The sequence below is a fragment of the Phytophthora cinnamomi genome, assembly GCF_018691715.1.
Source record: "Phytophthora cinnamomi strain GKB4 chromosome Unknown Contig29, whole genome shotgun sequence".
In the NCBI taxonomy this organism is placed as follows: domain Eukaryota; phylum Oomycota; class Peronosporomycetes; order Peronosporales; family Peronosporaceae; genus Phytophthora; species Phytophthora cinnamomi.
This window is the reverse complement of record NW_027150962.1, coordinates 809,976-828,490: the sequence shown is the minus strand read 5'-3', so window position 1 is coordinate 828,490 and position 18,515 is coordinate 809,976. Positions and strand designations below refer to the sequence as shown.

General features: G+C 57.6%; 5 protein-coding genes across 5 annotated transcripts; 2 read left to right on the top strand and 3 right to left on the bottom strand.

Annotated features, from left to right (window-relative positions):
- Positions 1-725: 725 nt before the first annotated feature.
- IUM83_10077 (nudix hydrolase) lies at positions 726-1,903 on the bottom strand (the record flags this gene model as incomplete). The annotated part of the gene is made up of 4 exons (XM_067934562.1): positions 726-1,228; positions 1,285-1,355; positions 1,429-1,688; positions 1,787-1,903. The coding sequence occupies 4 exons, from the start codon at positions 1,901-1,903 to the stop codon at positions 726-728; spliced, it is 951 nt and encodes a 316-aa protein (XP_067793297.1).
- A 258-nt stretch (positions 1,904-2,161) lies between these two features.
- Positions 2,162-5,500, top strand: IUM83_10076 (CMGC/MAPK protein kinase; the record flags this gene model as incomplete). The annotated part of the gene is made up of 3 exons (XM_067934561.1): positions 2,162-3,161; positions 3,252-3,305; positions 4,176-5,500. The coding sequence occupies 3 exons, from the start codon at positions 2,162-2,164 to the stop codon at positions 5,498-5,500; spliced, it is 2,379 nt and encodes a 792-aa protein (XP_067793291.1).
- A 2,419-nt stretch (positions 5,501-7,919) lies between these two features.
- IUM83_10075 (putative Poly(A) polymerase) lies at positions 7,920-9,980 on the top strand (the record flags this gene model as incomplete). The annotated part of the gene is made up of 1 exon (XM_067934560.1): positions 7,920-9,980. The coding sequence occupies one exon, from the start codon at positions 7,920-7,922 to the stop codon at positions 9,978-9,980; it is 2,061 nt and encodes a 686-aa protein (XP_067793435.1).
- A 253-nt stretch (positions 9,981-10,233) lies between these two features.
- On the bottom strand, positions 10,234-13,022 carry IUM83_10074 (uncharacterized protein; the record flags this gene model as incomplete). The annotated part of the gene is made up of 4 exons (XM_067934559.1): positions 10,234-10,314; positions 11,776-12,303; positions 12,391-12,493; positions 12,580-13,022. The coding sequence occupies 4 exons, from the start codon at positions 13,020-13,022 to the stop codon at positions 10,234-10,236; spliced, it is 1,155 nt and encodes a 384-aa protein (XP_067793355.1).
- Positions 13,023-14,027: 1,005 nt separating this feature from the next.
- IUM83_10073 (uncharacterized protein) lies at positions 14,028-18,327 on the bottom strand (the record flags this gene model as incomplete). Its single annotated transcript, XM_067934558.1, has 3 exons — positions 14,028-15,239; positions 17,664-18,192; positions 18,266-18,327. 3 exons carry the CDS (start codon positions 18,325-18,327, stop codon positions 14,028-14,030), a joined length of 1,803 nt encoding a protein of 600 aa, XP_067793292.1.
- Between the last annotated feature and the right edge of the window lie 188 nt (positions 18,328-18,515).

Sequence of the window (18,515 nt, the reverse complement as noted above, 5' to 3'; positions counted from 1 at the left end):
TGGTGGTTGTCCGGGTTTTGGTGTAGAGGCCAGACGCGGTTGCCGTCAAGCCGCGACCAGCCCGCCGAAGCGAGTACGGAGCTGGTAATACGTGCAGTCTACATTGTACTTGCAGACTCTACAAGTACAAGCTGTAGATGCCGTTAGCTGGATTGGAGCCATCGGGACGCGGAGCAATGCGCGCTCCACGTTCTGATTTCTGGCAAGCCAAGAATCCAGCGCGAGGCTTTCGCCGGAGATAAGGCCGCGCTGCCCATGACTTGGCTTCCCGATTCACCCCGCAGCACGTGGCTGGGCACCAACGCGATATTTCTGATCCGGCGAGAGATTGGAGCACGAACAGCGACGGATACAGACAGCGTAGTGGAATACATGTAGCACCGCGCTGCCTGGCAGTGCCAGCGCAGCCCAAATCCGATTACAATTTGAGACGAAACCTCTCATTCAACGATAAGCTTAGCGCTGAATGTGCGAATCAGAATAATTACGTTACGTTTTGGCGCTAACAACGATTCAACATTATTTTAGTTTTCTTAGTTTTGTGAGAACTTTGAGCCGATTTTTTGACGTGGCTACAACACAAAGAACTTGGCCCATGTGCTCTGAATCAAATACTTGAAGTACTAAACACTCCTGCCAGCCTACACGAAGCCCTAGTTCGTTCGGGTCGACTAAGACATCGACGTCAGGGCTGCCGTCGAAGGTGAGTGCCTACAGGGTTCTTGCTACAGGTGGCTGTACACGACGCCGACGAGCAGCATGGCTGAGAGGGTGGCGGTGCCCGCCACGACCTTGTCCGGGTAGCGCATGCAGTACAGGACAATGTCGCCGAGCAGCTTCGAGTCGAAGTGCTGCGCGTCCGGACGCATGGGGAGCGGTGAGCCCGCTGCCTTAAATAGCTCCACCACGCTGCGCAGCGTCAATCCCCAGAGGACAAAGTCCTTCACCTCGCGACGCGGGAGCCGCTCGTCGTCCGGTGGCGGGTGGTCAGGTCTCGGCAGGTAAATGCAGTCGAACTGCATGTTGCCAAGCACCTTCTTCGCCAGCGCCAATATCTGCGGGTGCATGCGCAGACTCATGAGACTGTCTTCCAGCGGGTACGAGAGGATCTGGTATCGCCGCGTATTGAAGATCTCCTGCACGTCCACCCAGAACACGTCCGAGATCTCGGACTCCTGCACCTTGGGCTTGTAGTCGTGCTCGTCTGCTGCAACGTCAATGAAGAAGACTGCGGCAACAGATGTCAGCTCTGTCGATTTCGACAGTCAAACGAACCTCCATTACCTTGCGTGCTGACGCTGAGCGAGCGCAGGTGTGTGTTGATAGGCGGCAAGTTGCCGATCCAGTGTGCATGCCTATTACCATTTGGTAATTTGTCAAGTTAGGTGCAACGTCACATCACATATCCACCCCTGACGCCTCACGTACGGGCTCGTGAGGTCCAGCCCGACCTCCTCCATCGTCTCTCGCTGCGCCGTCTCACGGAGTGACTCCCAGTCCGTCCACTCCTCCGACACGTCGTCCAGCGCGCTAAGATCCATCTTGGTCTTCTTCTGGCGGCGGCCGCCGGGGAACGCCACTTGGCCACTCCACGTGTCCTTCTCGTTCACCGTGCGCCGCACGAATAGCAGCTCCAGCGAGCGCTGCTCCTTCTCCTTCCACCGGAATACGGCTGCCACGCTCGCACGCTGCAATGGTAGCAACAATAGCAACAATAGCAGCAGCAACGCCAGTCAGTGGAGGATTTCTGGACGGTCTCAGCTCAGTTGAATTCCCCCGTCCTCACCACGAACGGCGCGTCGTGGCGCGGCGGCAGCTGCTTGGCCAGATTGCGCTTGAGCAGCGGCACCAGCGACGTCACCACGCTCTGCTCCACGAACCTGCGCGCGCCGGCAGAGCTCATGGTGTCCGTCCGACCGATCGATGCGCGGGCTTGACCAGTTGAAGGGGACTGTTGACGTGAGGTGACGGAGGAGCTGGTCGCGGCTAGGGCTACGCAGCATACAAACCGCAGCATGTTTCAAATCGTCCCGTCGAGATGGCTACAGCCACTCTATCGGGGATCACTCCCCGCTTTTGTGACGTTAGGAACAGCAATAACTCGAAACTGATTTGACCGACTCGGACGGAGGTGAGTGAGGCAGCGTGTCGAGGCCTGGGAATGGAGGCTTCCGCGGCGTCTCCGCCCGTGCGCGGGGGCTCGTTCGCGTCCCTAGACGCCGGAGCGTCTCCCGACGCTCCCCCGGCCCCGGTGGCGCCGCACCTGGACCCGCAGCAGCCGCACGAGCGGCGGCACAAGCGCGCGGCGTCGGGCACCTCCACGTCGCTGTCCGACGCCGTGGGCGCCAACCTGCTGATGCAGCTGATCCCCATCCACTGGGACGGGCCGGCACGCAAGAAGGGCGACTGGCTGCCGCGCTGGGACGACGTGTACCTGAGTCTGGACGGCGTCATGCTGCGCGTGTTCGAGTCGCGCGGCCGCTTCCTGGAGGTGCTGGAGCTGGAGCAGGAGCAGCAGCAACAGCAGCTGCAAGACAGCGCCGCGAAGCCGCAGACGCCCGTGGTGATCGACAAGAAGCACTGCTACACGGTCACGGCCGTGGACAAGGAGAACGTGGGGCGGCCGCACGGCTTCCACGTCAAGACCAAGGAGAAGAGCAAGCCGCTGCACCTCGTGGTGGACAGCGAGCTGGAGCGGGTGCTGTGGATCCACCTGCTCGGGGCAGTGGTGGACCAGGTGCAGGAGGTGCTGCCCAAGGCGCAGAGGAGGCTGAAAGCCGTGGGCTCCAAGGTCGAGAGCTCGCCCAGGAAGACCATGACTTTGGCGCCGCTGTCCACTCCGAGGAGACCGAGGGTGCAGACGTTGACGTTGCTGGGCACGCCCGTAAGTGTGGAGCTCAGCATGTTCTACGACGGCTGGGGATGCATCCAAGCGCGGAAAGGAAATTTTGCACTGCTGATGCCGAGTTTGCATCCGAACATCACGTTGACGTCGAACTACCCGCCGAGTGTTCCTATTGCGGGCGAATATCACGGACTGTCGGGTGTGCTGGCCTTTTTCGCGAATTTACATTGCTCCATGGATGTATCGCACTATGAAGTGGAGCACGTGGCACGACGTGGGGATCTGGCGGTCGTTTCTGGCCGCGAAACGATACGAAGTGCGGAGAGCGGAAGGCGATTTCGCCACTTGTGGAAGCATGAACTGCGGTTTGAGGCTGATGGACGAATAAGCCATATTAATATTTTAGCGGATAAGACGGCCGCGGCCGTGGCATTTGCCAACGGCGGAGGAACTGGAACAGGTGCAGTGACGAGTGAGGTGAAAGGGCCAGCATTGGCTGCACTTCCGCGCGAGCGTGAAAGGCAAACCAGCACATGTCCACCAGGCGAGATTCGTGTGGTGTGTATATCTGGTGAGAATTTCCGAAGACGCAAGCCTGCAACAGGGGGAGGTAGTGGATACAAGGTGATAATTGGGCTAAATGAATTCCCACACCTCACGACCAAAGCACCTGGGACGAAAAATACGAGCAGTACCAGCAGCAGGGATGTGACCACTATTAGCACGGACGGATTGAACCGTGTGGGCTCGTGGAAATCCTATTCGACGCGGGTAGTAAAGAGCAGTGGCGGCAAAGGACCGTTTTGGGCTGAAACACTGCACCTAGAGTTTTCCGGCGCTGTTCCTGGTTCAACGGCTACGTTATGCGTCGACGTGTGGAGCCTTGGTGTCATCGGCGATGAACTTGTAGGCTGTGCTAAGGTAAACTTGGCTGATTATTTGGGCTCCTCCGAGGGAACGGAAGAGCAGATCGCATCTGTGGCTGTACCGAAGTGGTTTGATATCTACCGAGCCGAGACATTCGAGAAGGGGGCGAGGGGATGCGATAATGGAAGCTGTGGGCGTCTAGAACTTAGTATCAGCTTTGCCGCTTACATAGAGGAGGATGACTCGATGGACGAAGATGGCGATGTGAGCATGAGTGAAGAAGGAGAGCTGTCTGTCACTTCGACGGACGGAAGCACTCCTATAATGAGTGGAAGAACGCCAAGACATCGTAAAAGTTTCGACAGGCTACAGGAACTACACAAGCAAACCGGCTCAGGTCGACGGGTTTCTGAACGCTATTCTCATGCTGGTTTTGATGCCCCCGGTGGCTTTGAAATGGTAGAGGCTGCAGATGCTGCGGATAAGCAGAACAAGAAGTCTTCGGAGGAGGAGGAAGAAATGTACACGTTTACAGTAGCATCGACCAAGTTCCGCGTGTACAGACGATATCAGCTTATTCGTGCGATCGGTCATGGCGCGTACGGGGTAGTAATTGCGGCAAGCGACCAAGTCACAGGAAACTCGGTGGCAATCAAGAACATCCCCCGTACATTTGACGACCTCGTAGATGCGAAGCGCATCGTACGCGAGATTCGGCTCATGAGGCATTTGCGCCACCCACACGTTGTTTCTGTCCTGGACGTAATGCGCCCGCCATCGCTTGCTAACTTTGAGGACACATACATCGTCACCGACCTCATGGAAACCGACTTGCATCGAGTTATTAACTCACCGGAGGCGCTATCAAGCGACCACATCGCTTTCATCACGTACCAGTTGCTGTGCGGATTGCGCTATGTTCACTCCGCGCACATTATTCACCGCGACGTGAAGCCGTCCAATGTGCTGATCAACCGCGACTGCCTGGTCAAGCTTTGCGATTTTGGACTGGCACGGGGCATCGACATCCGTCCGGTCACGCCAAACAGTATCGATGGGAGCAGCACACCAAGCAGCCAAGATGGGGAGGTTGCATTAGACGAAGCCTTGACAGAGTACGTGGTGACCCGGTGGTATCGCGCACCTGAGCTTCTGCTGGCGAGTCGGTACTCGACGGCGATCGATCTGTGGGCTGTAGGATGCATCATTGCGGAGATGTTCACCCGCAAGGCGCTGTTCCCCGGCCACGACCACGTACATCAACTGCACTTGATCCTCCAGCTTGTGGGTAGCCCGCCTCCCGACGATATGGGTTTCGTCACCAACATGAAGGCCAAGCGGTGGATGGCGCGTCAGCAGCAGCAAGAGGCCAAGCCGCTGAACAGCGTGTGTCCGAATGCCCCAACCGAGGCACTGGACCTCATGACGAAGCTGCTGCAGTTCGACCCGCGCAAGCGCATCACGGTGGACGAGGCCATCGCTCACCCGTTCCTGGCGCCATGCCGCACTGATGGTGTTGATATGGGCTCGGAGCGTCTGGCGACGAGTGCGTTCGACTTCTCGTTCGAGCGGGAGAACAAGGGTAATATGGACAAGAACACATTGCGCCGACTCATTTTCGAGGACGTCTGCCACTTCCACCCGGAGGCCACGGCCGAGCTGGAGCAGTTCACGAAGGAGCAGGAGCGGCTGAGGCGCTTAGAGGAGGAAAAGCGGAGGAAGGAGGAGGAGGCCCAGGCCAAGAAGGCAGCGAGTCGGGCCGGGAAGAGCTGGGCGGTCAGCGTCTAGCGCTAGACTTTAGCATGCAATGCAGCGCCGGTAGGCTGACGTCAGGTCATACGAAAAGTATCATTAACGAGTTGAAGTTGCAGCGTGCTCTCTGCAGACGCAGCGGTCGAAGCAGCATTTTGGTGAATCGCTGCGGGTTTTGGACACCGACAACGCTGCAACGGGGTTCCACAAATGACTACTGCACAGTATCCGATAACGCATTCTCCACTTATCGGATACCTTGTTTTAGGCGCGGGGAATGTTGAAAGCAAGTCAACCATTGCGAGTCGCAATGGGACGGGGTGTCTTCCGTGCTGCCAATTGCAGTGCAAAGTCTTCCCTTGGTAACGCTGCCATAGAGATGTCCTCATCCGAAGACGTCCACAACAAATCGATAGTACGTCGCGCCACGTTCATCGCCGTGGAGATTACAGTATTAATAAGCAACGTCAGGTGACGGAGTAGACAAGCCAGTCGGGTCATTGCCGCTTAACAATGCTCGCTGTGCTCAGCACAGTGTGCTGCGCAGGTCAGGGGTGAGTGAGGGCGCTGTTGGTGCGCATTTTCGACTGCGCGTGTTGCCCCTGGCCAGGGGCCCTTGCTGCCCTATTGCCGAGTTGTGCAGGGCGCGCTCGGCCGTCTGGGTGGCGCTAGTGCAACGTTCATCAGGCAGGGAACAGTATTGTAGGGTCCCGCGCCGGCACCGTGTCCGCGGTCGCACGGCAAGACGCGTGCATGAACGGCCTCTGCATCCAGGCCGGGCGCGTGCACCGGGCCAGCGGTGTCGCAAAGCAGGTCCCTCGCCACGACAGCGGAGCTCTTCGTGCGCTCGTGCGCCAGTCTGCTGCAGCGAAAGAATTCTCGCCAGTCTCCGGCTCCGGCGTCGGGCGCCCCGCACCGCCTCACTCACCTCACCTCACCCGCACGTGCCGGCGCCGGCAATTCCCGGCACGAGGCTCTGATCGCACGAGCGAACGAGCGCTGCGGGGTGCGGCAGTCGCGAGAGCCATGTGCCCGCATTACTGTGCAGTGCGTCCACATCAACGCGTGAACACGGCGGCCAGCTTGGCGAGGCGTGCATTGCGCGGGCTGCTTCGCCGCCAGCAGCCCGCGGCCACGAGCCGGGCCGCAAGTTGAAGCGGCCGCGATTTGTACAAATCGCGGCGCCTTGTGTCATTCGGCGATCCGGTGTGCGAAATGATACCGACCCCGCAGCAGCAGCCAACGCTTACCAGCGACGCTAAGACGCGGACGCAAGCGCGTATTGCCAGCGTAAAAGTCGTCGAGGCGATGACCAGGCGACGACAGGCTGTTGCGCGAATCGCGGCGACTGGGTGCACGCAGCCCAGGGAATCCACCCCCACGAACGAAAGTGCCGTTCGGACCCAATGCGCAAAACATGCTCCTTCTCCCGCCGTTTTCCTCTGTAGCATTGCCATAGATTTGGACTTGGCTCTTGCATCCCAGCACAACATGACACAGCGCTCAAATCATCGTCCCATCAGAAACCACAACCCATACTGCCCCAGAAGCGGATGATTCTGGTTCGCCAGGTCGCAACTTTGGGAGCACTGAGTTGCCTCATGGATGCAGCTTCGTGCGCTTGTGCTCTTTGCAGCGGAAGAGTCGGTGCGTGCACACGAATGTCCACACACGCCCGTAACCGAGAAAGCCTCGCCATGGCCTTCTACAGTGTGTAGCGTCGCGGCCGCGCCGCCGCTGATCACCATCGAGCAAATACGCAGCGGCGTCTCGTGTTCTTGTCTTCTTCACCCGCTACACAGCAAAAGCTGACACAGCCTCTACGGCCTGTCGGCGCCATAGTATGAGTCGAGCCCCTATTCCTGCCAGCCCGCTCCCGGCTCGAATTTGTGTATTTTGATGTCGCTTTTTGGCCCCGGCTCTTCTCCATGGGCTGGACAGAAATAGCCCCGGGTCTCTCTGTTGTAACCTAGGCTGGCAATTTGTAAGCCTCGGTCGCTTCCTGCCAGTCCAGCTCTTCCTGGTGCGAGTCGAGCGGGGGGTGTCGCCGCTCCTCGGATCTTCGCCATCGCCATCAGCTCGGCTCGCTGTCGGATTTGCGGCCGGGATTCTTGGCCCGCGCTGTCCTCTGCAGCTCGGCTGCCACCACCTGGCGCCGGATCGTTGAACCTGCTGACGCGGCTGCGGGTTCCGCTGGTGGCAGGCTGTTTTGCCAGAAGGCTGCAGACTGTCGAGTCGGTTGTCGGCTTGCAGCACAAGAGAGAGCTTGACCACCGCAGTGCGGCTCTCACCCGGAGCAGCGAAAAACGCCGATCCACCCGCCCAGACACTTTTACATTGCAGACGTGGGCCGAGCGAGCTTTTGCTGCTGTGTACAGACAGCACCAGACAGCAGCCGAATCCATCGATCGACCTACTGCCCTGCAATACACCACCGCTAGATATCATGAGCTGCATGTGCTGGGGAGACGCCGAGCGCACGCGCAAGCTCAAGCAGGCGCTGCGCACCGAGGACAGCGGCGCCTTCGACGCCCACAAGAAGGACAGCGACACGTGCTCGGGCGGCCGCACGAGCTGCTCCAGCAGCCACGACGCCCTCTGGGATGACGACGACGTGTCCACGGCCGGCTCCGACGACGGCGGCTCGGTCTCCAGCTCGACGAGCTCGAGCTCGCGCGGCGGCTCGCCCGTCTCCAGCAAGACGCCGACCTCGGAGCCGCTGCAGCTCGCGCTCGAGGCGTGCCACGCCAACTGGACGGAGAAGCGGGCCGAGCAGAAGGCCCTCCTACAGCAGACCATGCAGCCCCCGCTGCCCAGCGGATCGCCCGGAGCCCACAGGACGAAGGACCAGGAGGCCTACTTGAAGACGCTGCGCTCCGCCGCCGCCGGGCTGCGCCGCGTCGTGCCCATCGTCGTCCCCGCCGAGCTCGCGCCGCCGAGCGAGTACGACCTGCGCAGCACCAACGGCCTCATGAAGTGCGTCAACGCCATCGCGCCGCTGCCGACGCCCGAGCAGCTGAGCGCCAAGCACCTCGTGATCAACGAGCTGCAGCGCGTCGTGGACATCTGGCTGCGCCGCACGCTGGACGCGCTCGAGGGCGCGCCCGAGACCAAGTCCACGGAGACGGCCACGCTGCTGCTGGGCGGCAGCTGGCACCTCAAGGTCGGCATGGCCGAGTCGGACCTGGACGTCGTGGCCTTCATGCCGCACGCGGTCACGTCCGAGATCTTCTTCAGCTCGCTGTGCGAGCACCTGGGCAAGGAGGCCTCGGTCTCGGACCTCGTCGCCAGGAGGAAGGCGGCCGTGCCGGTGCTGTCCTTCCAGCTCAACAGCGTGCGCGTGGACTTGCTGTTCGCCCGCTACGCGCAGAAGCAGGCAGTGCCCAAGCACCTGCCGTTCCTGCCTGGAGATGAAATGCAGGTCATGCGCGGCATGGACGCGACGTCGGTCCGCTCGCTGTCGGTGGCTCGCGTGGCGTCCCTCATTCTCGAGCTGGTGCCCAACGCCAGCGTGTTCCGCTCGTGTCTGCGCGTGATCCGCCTCTGGGCGAGACGCCGCGGCCTGTACTCGAACAAGGCCGGCTACCTGGGCGGCATTTCGTGGGCTCTGCTGGTCTGCTTCGTGTGCCAAATGTTCCCGCGTGCGAGCGTGGCTTCGATCGTGCATCGGTTCTTCTCGGTGCTGGCGTCGTGGCGCTGGCCGACGCCCATTCTGGTGGCGCACCCGTCCAACGGCGGCAACGCCGACAATGTCCAGTGGGACCCGCAGCACAACATCCACGACCGAGCCCACCTCATGCCGATCATCACGCCGGGCTTCCCTGCCGTCAACACGGCTGTAAATGTAAACATATCGACTCTGCGCGTGCTGCGCGAGGAGTTCGCGCGCGGCCAGCGCATCATGGACGACCTGCGCCGCCGGAGTCTCAGCCACCCGTCGTCGTGGAACCAGCTCTTCACCCCCACCGAGGTGCTTGTACGATACGACCACCACATTGCCATCGAGTTGCGCGCACCGAACGAGGAAGCTCTGGCCGAGTGGTCGAGCTTCGTCGCCAGCCGCACTCGCAAGCTAGTGGAAACTTTGCAGCATACGCCTTCGGTGGCCACCCTCCACCCTCTACCTGAGATCGTTCGACCACAAGGGGCCGAAGCAAAGGAGAACGAGGTGGTCGGCTACTACTTTATTGGATACACTATCAACGCACCCCCGTCGCCGCAGCCTCGGCGTGGAGATCGCAGACATTCTTCTCGGGCGCCCGCTTCCAGAAATGCCGGGAACGAGGAGCTCGCTAGAAATTGCGTGACATCAGCGACGCGGTACTTCCTCGCAACGGAGCTGGACGCTGCTGCTGAGAAGAAACCCGGCATGGAAGTCGAGATCAACTACCGCTCGTGGAACGACCTGCCCAGTGCCGTCTTCCCTGGTGGCCGCACTGCTGCTGTCGGTGAACGCGCGAGGTTTATTCTCAGCCAAGCGCATCATGTGAATCTCGCCCTGGGCTTGTGTCGCTAGGGGGTATGAATATGAACATCGTTCGAGCGGTTCTTTGGCAATGGCGTGATGGAAGAACTTCCCATCTATCACGGCACGGAAGCTGGAGGAACGCATGCGAGATATTTAAGAAAAAGTTAATGCAAAATACGAAAACATTCACACAACACTGGCTGAGGTTTGATCGACAGTCTGCATTCGTAGCAAGCAAGACTCTTTGACGTTGACTCCAACTGCACGCCTACCGCCATGGTTCCAGATGGTGTCTTGATTCTCATAGCAAAATGTACCGCGATATCATGGCCAGAAGCTCGTCGTCGGCAATACCGCTGAAGTCCAGCGAGGCCACACGGTGCTTAATGGGTGTGCGATCGACTCACACGTCTTCGATTCCGCGCTTCCTCGAGACATTGGACGGGTTGTTTTCTTTCACAAAACTGTTGCCATCAGCCACTGGGTCTTCAAACTCCAGCACGGGAAAGTCGGAGAAATCGTCGTCTACGCTAGTCGAATCCATCACCTTACTGCTACTATCTCGCGCGCTACCTCCGGGGCTTAAACTAGCATCAGATGAAAGGCGCGTGTCGGTAATTGTTGATGGACGAGATTCTAACGCGGGAAGAGACAAACTGCTCGACTCTTTCAAAGTCACTGTTGGAGCTTCGTACAACATGTTCTGCTGACCCATCGAAGTGTCGGACTGGGTATCATTTTCCGCTCTCACCGGTGCATACACCGTAGACTCACACCCCGCGTTGTTCGGACTGTTCTCGACTGCTGTCAACCCATCCATCATCCGAGGCGGACCGTTAGCTTCTCCTGATTCCGCATCGCCAAAGATGCCTCGTGAATGCTGCCGCGGAGTGTCCATTTCGCTGAAAGACGTCCACCGAGCTCCAGTGTACTGATTGTCTGAGCTTTGTGTCAAAGTACTAGACATTCCCACAGCGTTGCCTTGAGTGGATGGTACACTAGGTGAATACGTTGCAACACTTGCTCGCATCGCTGGGGATGACCTCGACGTTACTGCAGCCTGGGACACTTGCGGTGTTGACCCACTTGACAAAACTTTCTGCACGATTGGAATCACGCTCACGTGCATGAAGCGCTCAATAGAATTGAGCACTTCAAACTTCCTTGGCTGGACATTTGTTGGCGGCTCGTTCAGGATGTTCAACACCATGCTAATGTTCTGCATCATTGACTGGGCTTTCATGCTGTAGATCGAGTTGGGAGGTGCAGTATTGTGTGCTAACGCTCGCTGCGCAGTCCGCAATTGATCTTCATACGAAGTCTTCAAGTTTCGGATCCTTTGCCAATACAATTGTGGGTTCTCCCAGGTCCCGTCTGCTTGAGAGTAGGTTGCATTGCTTGGGGTTGACTGCTGTTGCGAGTATGGGTATTGCGGCATTTGTTGCTGTTGCTGGTGCGGCAGTTGCGCCATTCGCGAGTTGCTGCGGTCCCGAGCTCGCTCCATCTCAGCTTCAGCGGCGATGTTCGGGCTGGCAAAAGTCCCTCCGCCGATCATAGGCGAGTTGTATGGAGACTGAAACCCAGCTGGGCTTCCCATGTTGCTCGCAGCAGTTTGTTGCTGTGCAGCAAGCCGAAGCTCAAGTTGCTTTGCTTGATTTTGCCACCGAGCCAGTGCGCTCCTTTGGTTCCACAGCAGCTCTATTAGCACCGATTTGTCCAAATGCTGGATTTGGGCCGTGAACTCCTGGAATGTTGTAACTCGCGACTGGGGGCGCATCGATCCAGAGTGTTGCATTTGCGCCTGCTGGTGCTGCATGTGGAAGTTGCCTTGCTGCTGCTGTACCTCCATCATGTTCCGAGGGATACTCTGGCTTGCCATCTCACTGACATTGCTATGAATTGCGAAATTCTGGCTGGTTGGAGGCGTCATCGACGAAGTCGGATAGAACTGGTTCCCCATCTGCTGCAGATTCTGCATGCTCATGACTCGACTCGGAGTGTTCTGCTGTTGGTGCGATTGCATTCCGTCGCGTCCATATCCTTGGTTCTGGTTCTCCATCAGAGACTGAAACGACACATCGCCACTCATCGATTGGCGCGGGGTGGAGAACGACGACGACCTGCCGCTGCAGTTCACCTGCTCCTGCTCCTGCGCCTTCGCGAGTGCTTGGGCGTACTCATAACTGTGAGACTGCGAGATCTGGTTCTGCGAGTATCCACTGTCCATCCCGCTCGACACAGCAGGCTGCTGACCTTGCTCGCTTTGGTAGCTCTGCGCGGGGTCGTTGGTATAGACCGGCGCGTTGGCCTGCTCCAACTCGAACTGCATGAGCTTGTGGATCTCGTGGTCCATCGCCGAGACGTACTGGTGCTATAGTCCGCCGCAGCGACACAACAGCCGCAGAGAGCGTGAGCCCGTTGTTCCACAAAAGAAGAAACGATCGGGCGAGGAACTCACCCGCGTCGCCGCCTTCTGACACGCCTCCATCTCCACGTTCGTGGCGATCTGCCGGATCATGGCGTCGTCCTGGTTCGGGTGCGTGCTCTGCAACTGGCGGTACCTACAGTAAAATAAAATATAAAAAACAATAAAAAAAACGCTTCAGCCACCCGTACCAGATCCTAGAAAGTCCGACAGCGTTCCTACATTCTCTGCAGATAGGTTCTCCTCAGCTGCGTGTCTTGAGCGGGCGGGAGCTCCTCCCCAGCAGCAGCAGCTGCTGCTTCCTGCGTCTCCGCCTCCGTCTTTTCCGCCTTGGTCTCCTGCTTCATGTCTTCTCCTTCTCCTTCCTCCTCCTCGTTAACTGTAGCAAGAGAAGAAGACGGCGGCGGCGGCGGAGCGAGCTGCTCGTTGTCCTCCTCCTTGTTCTTGTCCTTCTCCTCCTTTTGCCGGTGCTTCTCCTTCTTCTTGGGCTCCGCGTCCGGCGGCGGCTTGCGGTTGCGCGGGCTGGCGCGACGCCTGGGCGTGGCCGCCTTCTTGCCGTCCGCCGCCTTCTTGGGCCGCGCGCGCGGCGTGGTCTTGCGCGCCCGCGCGGAGCCAGGCTTCCTGGGCTGCTGCGGGGGCTCGGCCGCGGGCTCGGCGGCCTGCATGGCTGGCTAAGTGTCGGGGCTGACGCACGTCGACCGGCTGCGGCGCCGCTGGCTGGCGATGGCCCTTTCCGATCTGGGGACCTTTGGGCTTCTGCAAGCGGCTCAGCCAATCACAGCGCGCGGAACGGGAGCAGTTGAGTTGCTGAGTTGAGTTGCTGAGTTGAAGGCAACCGGCCGAGTGGCAGACACTCGACCCGTTCTGTGGGCAACTGCGACACTGGCTGATCGAGTTGATCGAGGGTGGAGGACGGCAACTGCAACGCTTTGGTTAGAGAAAAATGCCGCGACAATTCGAGCCAGCAAGTCAGCCAACCCACGCGCGAACCCAACTCATAACGCACTATTATAATATAGCAGTTGCAGTTGTGGCATTTGAGCTCGACGCAGAGGACCAGCCTTACCTATGCTATAGGTGAAATCGATTATGTTCCGCCTACGAAGGCGAAGCGAGGTTTGGCTCGGTTGGACGGATTTGCGGCCGGCGCGAAATAAATTCCCACGTCGCGATATGACGCTGCTTGGGACGGAGTTGCCAACTTGTGCACGGACCCCGCCGGCGAGAGGAAGAGTTTCCCCTGCGGTCACGCTTCGGTCGCGTGGGCGACCACGAGTCCCTGATGCTCTTCGTGTGGCGCGCACCGGTCTTCATCGCTGCATGGATCTGCACCGCGCGCTGCATCGACAACTGGCACAAGGACAGTGGCGTGCGCTCGAGTTCCAGATCTAGTCGGCTTCGAGTTCTAGGTCGAGGTTCCAGTCTAGGCTGGGTTCGGGCTTCCAGTCCGAACCTCGAGGGTCCTGAAGCGACCACCGAGGCGCGAGCAGCGAAAGTGTAGGCGGGATGCGCACACGCACGTTCTGCTGGTCGTAAGCTTTTTTTTGTATTACGACCGGTTGAACGTGCGTGCTCATCCCCACCCCCCTAAGTACGAACTTCCTCTTTCTGAAGTCGACCGCCGAAAGGTTTTCGGACAGGACTCTCGCCGCAAGCGGGCGAATGTCGCCCTAGTCGGGACCTGACCGTCGCAGCTGCGCGAGGCGCCGCCGCAGCTCGCTGCGCACGTGCAGGCGGTCCACGCGCCGGGCCTCGAGCTTCGGCTGGGGCGCCGTCTGGGTCGTGAGGTGGATGTCCTTGCCGAACGTGAGCACGGACGTGCCCTCGCGCTGCTGCTGGGCCTTGTAGAACCGCCGGGCGAACACCGCCACCGACCGCAGCGCCGGGATGGCGCCCACCACGAAGGCCCGCAGCTCGTTCTGGTAGTACTCCCGCTCCCGCTCGGCCCTGCTGGTCGCGATCGAGCCGGTCGCTGTGCGTCCTGAAAAGTAGCTCAGGTCGTCCACGTAGTGGCTCAGAATGTCCTCGAAGCGCCGGCGCTGGCCGGCGGGACAAGTCAGCAGCTCCCACGCGACGTCGTTCTCCAGGAACAGCTCCGCCTGGGCAGAGCCGTCATCGATGACGCAACGCACCGTGGTCCCCAGGTACGTGCGGGTCTTGAACGCGGGATCAGATATCGCCCAGTGCTGCTGCCTCCACTTGCACTCCCGATAAAATGCAACCCCCGGTTGCGGCTCGGCGTGCTTCCAGCAACCGCGTCGCTTGATGAGCTGCAGCGCCTGATGACAGGAGCCACACTTCCGCCTCATCAACACGTAGCTGATGTGCATCACACCGACCACGTATCGGTGCAGTCGTCGGTCGACGTAGGAGGAATGGTACAGGTCGTTCAGGAATGTCGTGGTCATGGAGCCGTAAAGCATGGCGTCTGATGGGATTGGTAGGCGGGCATCGTCCGGAATCGGTCGAGCTGCAGTCAGGTGGCTCCACTTCAGATACACCTTGTAGCTGGATCGAGCGATGAACCCCTGCAGCCGGGTGAACTCGATGATTCTGTTTACTTGAAGCGTAGCAAGAAGACCAAAGCGCGATGCATCCACGCGAATCTCCACAGTATCCAGGTGTTGGAGATCGCGGACGTGCAGGATGCATAGCAGTCGTTGACTGGAGCCACAAGCAGCACCTTCCTCGTTATCAACTTCTCGAGCTCGCTTCGTGCCTACTGTTCCGTTGGAGGATTGCTGGGTTGACGACGCCTGCCAGAAATATTTCTTCGTCGCGATTTTACCAATGATCGAGATGAGGTGAGCTTTGTGCAAACCTGGGTCCACCGTCATCACGATTGGCTGCTCTTCATCATCGTCTTCGACTGATCCTTGAGACTGGTATGAAAATGGATGGTGAAGTAAATCGCTAACTTGAGATACCCCTTCTAGCAGCTCGATGAAATATCTGAAAGCGCTTATAGCCACGAGTTCCGATACCGATACTTCAATCGGCGTTTGGTTCACAAACTGTTGTTCCTTCGTGAAGAGCGCAGCGAGGTTGCCATGCACAGAATCGCCATTTGGAGGAACCAGAATACCGCTTAGATTTTGCTCACTGCTTTTGCAATTATTATGCTTCTCGCACCGCGCTTGCGTGAAGTCACCACATTTGATAATGATCGGGACAATGGAATCGCGTCCATTTTCAACTCGATAGACTCGAAACGGGCGTTCTTCTCTGTTCGGTTCTCCACTACTAGCACCACAAAAATTCGGTAAGGTGTCGAAGCAAATCACGCTGTTTCCTCCAGCGAAACTTGTTGCTTCCAAATAGTCAACCGACGCCTTAATTGCTTGGTCTTCCTTGCTGTAATGGGATAGGGAGCGGTTTTCAATCTTTTGACTGTCTTCGATTGCTTTTATGCGGTAACAGCCACCCTTTTGGAGATACCAATTAATGCACCGGGTATTTATCAAGAAGTCAGCAACGACAGCGGACATCATGAAAAGGTCACTTTGGAAATCCTGGGCAATAGGAAACAAGATCCCATGCACAGTGCGATATTCAGGTAACAGTCCAGCCCGCCGAATATCGGAACGTGGCAAAGCGTCAACGTGGGTCACCATAATCAGCAGTTCCTGTGTTTCGGTTTGAGTTTTGTCATCCGGTGAAAAACTGATTCCGTCTCCATCGTGCATCGGGATGTACTCAATATTGGCTGCCGGGCAGCTCACACAACATATCAGGGGTAAGCTATCGACGTCTTGGCTTTGATTGTAGTCCTCGGTAGTAAGATTAAAAGTTCGGATTAAATACACGCCACGCTCGCCATCAAAATCTGTAGACACCATATTGCCACTCAAATGCAACGAGATCGATCCAGTACGATCATAGACTTCCAAATCTCCGCTATCGACATTTCCCCGAATGCATCCAAAAAGAAGGCACCAATCTAAGCTTTCGGCTGGAATCTGTATCGAAACAGGACAATTAATCGTGCTGGAATCTCCAGCTCTCATTTTGAACAATTCCTTCACTTTACACTCTCCAAATGCCTGCAGCTCACGAATCGTCACTACTCGATTACATGTCAAGAGCTTTTCGCAAGGAAGTTGAATTGTGGGACAACTGTTCGCATTATGAGTATGACACTTCAAAAAGAGTGTACCGAGTGTCGCTGTCTTTTGATCACGACCGAAGTCAAACTTCAAACCCAGCTTCTTTGCCACATGTGATACTGCTTGCCGTCGTCGAATCCGTGAAAATGAAAGCAAAGAGGAACCAAACAGCAATATTTTTTCGTCTTCTCCGAAGAAAAATTTTGAATCCAGTAATTCCAGCACCTCCAGAAGCCACATCGACAGCACCATAGACTGACTGTGGAAATCGCCCAAACTTGACCATTTCTTGTGAGCCCTGTTTCGGCGAGAGCGAGTACCCACGGCAATGCAGGAACTACTCGGATCACTGAAAGCAGTGACAACAAAGTAACTCCTTGGACACAATCCAATCACTAACTTTCCGCCTACTGGAGTTGGCCAGCGGAGAACATGAGCCCCGCATACTCGAATGGTTGCGCCTTTGCGTATCCGAACCAGCTCGTGTGTATATGGGAAGTGAAACAAACAAACGATAACTTGCGTCCCATCGCTCCCCAAAAGTTCAATGCATTCATCCCACAGAAGTCGAGACACTTGGCCTTCGTAATCGAAGAGCTTTCCGCAGCAGAGAGATGCGAATGTCTTCGAATACCTATGCAAAGAATCATTAATCCACTGTGCTAAATGTCTTTGAGGTGAAGCTGGCCCTTGCCAAACGAGCCCAGACGTCTTCAACGACCCCTTTAAAGACTCAAACGGGTCACCCGATTGGTGCCCATTGGTCGCTTGAAGCAGGAACATTTCACACTCTCGCGAGAGTACTTTCACCAAATCTGTCAGCAGCACAATCTTCCCAGGACAAAGAAACAGGTGCCATCGCATGCTCCGGACTCCGGTAAACATAACAGTCACCGCACTTTGCGTCGTTGAGTCATTGCAGCTCTGATGCTGCTCGATTTCCACGAAGAAGTGGCTGCTATCGCGATCTCTTTGCCTTGAAATCGGACTCACGCTCGCCACACGACCAAAGACGCAATGAACACGTTTCCGCTTCTTGCTTTTTCTTGGCTGCTCAAGCCCATCACATCCTTCAGCCGTTGTAAATACCGAAATACCGTTTCCTACGCCACTTCCACTCGACCGTGCAGCAACGGCAGCCCACGGCTCAGTACCCGTATACATTGGCGGATCCTTAGTCTCATAACTAGCTTCCAGAACCTCCATCACTTTTTCTCGTGGCCAATCCACAAAGTCGCCCTCAACCGGCATGAGTGACACTGGTTTCTCGTCATGCACTTCAAGGAACATGGAGCCCGCCGTTCGCACGCCGCCAAACGCCTTGTCCACCAGCACCCAGCGCTTCACGAGCACCAACTGATCCACCAGCTGCGGACTCGGGTCCAGCAGGAAACTCGGTAACTTTGCGTTGTTATCACACAAATGCAGCGTGTCACAAGCGTCCACGTCCTCTCCGAAGTGCAGGAAGCCCGTGAGCCACACGCGACTCGACGTGTACGTCACCGCGTCCGCTTTAGGGGCAGTCTGAGGGCTCTCCGCAGTGGGTTGCGACGTCGCCCGTCTCGGGTCCACACTGCCGACCAAATGTCTGACAATTCCGCATTGGGCCAGCATCTCCAGAGCATTTTCGGCGGATCTTGAGGCCTGCAGCACGCGCAGGAGCTTCCCGACGCTCCAGAACTGCAGCGTCGGGGCCTCCGAGCAGCCGGCAGCGAGCTGCTCCGCCTCCCTGCAATTGTCGAATAGTAGATGGAGTTAGTGGCGGTGTGTACGGCGCTCTAGGGAGTGAATGTAGGGCGCACCATGCCTGCTGCTCGAGGCGAAGTCGCCGCTTCACCTGCTCCTTGTCGACCTGGCCAGGCATACGCACAATAAATAAATAAAAACCGAAAATGCGTTTATAATTGGTGGAGAATATATTGACAATATATGTGTGCGTATGGACGCTTTTTTCCCTCGTTGTGCTTGAGACGTAAGCTCTAGACGCAGGACGCGGCTGGAAGGCATGGCAGGGTGCGAAAGGAAGTCTATTGATGTGGTGGTGGCGATGGC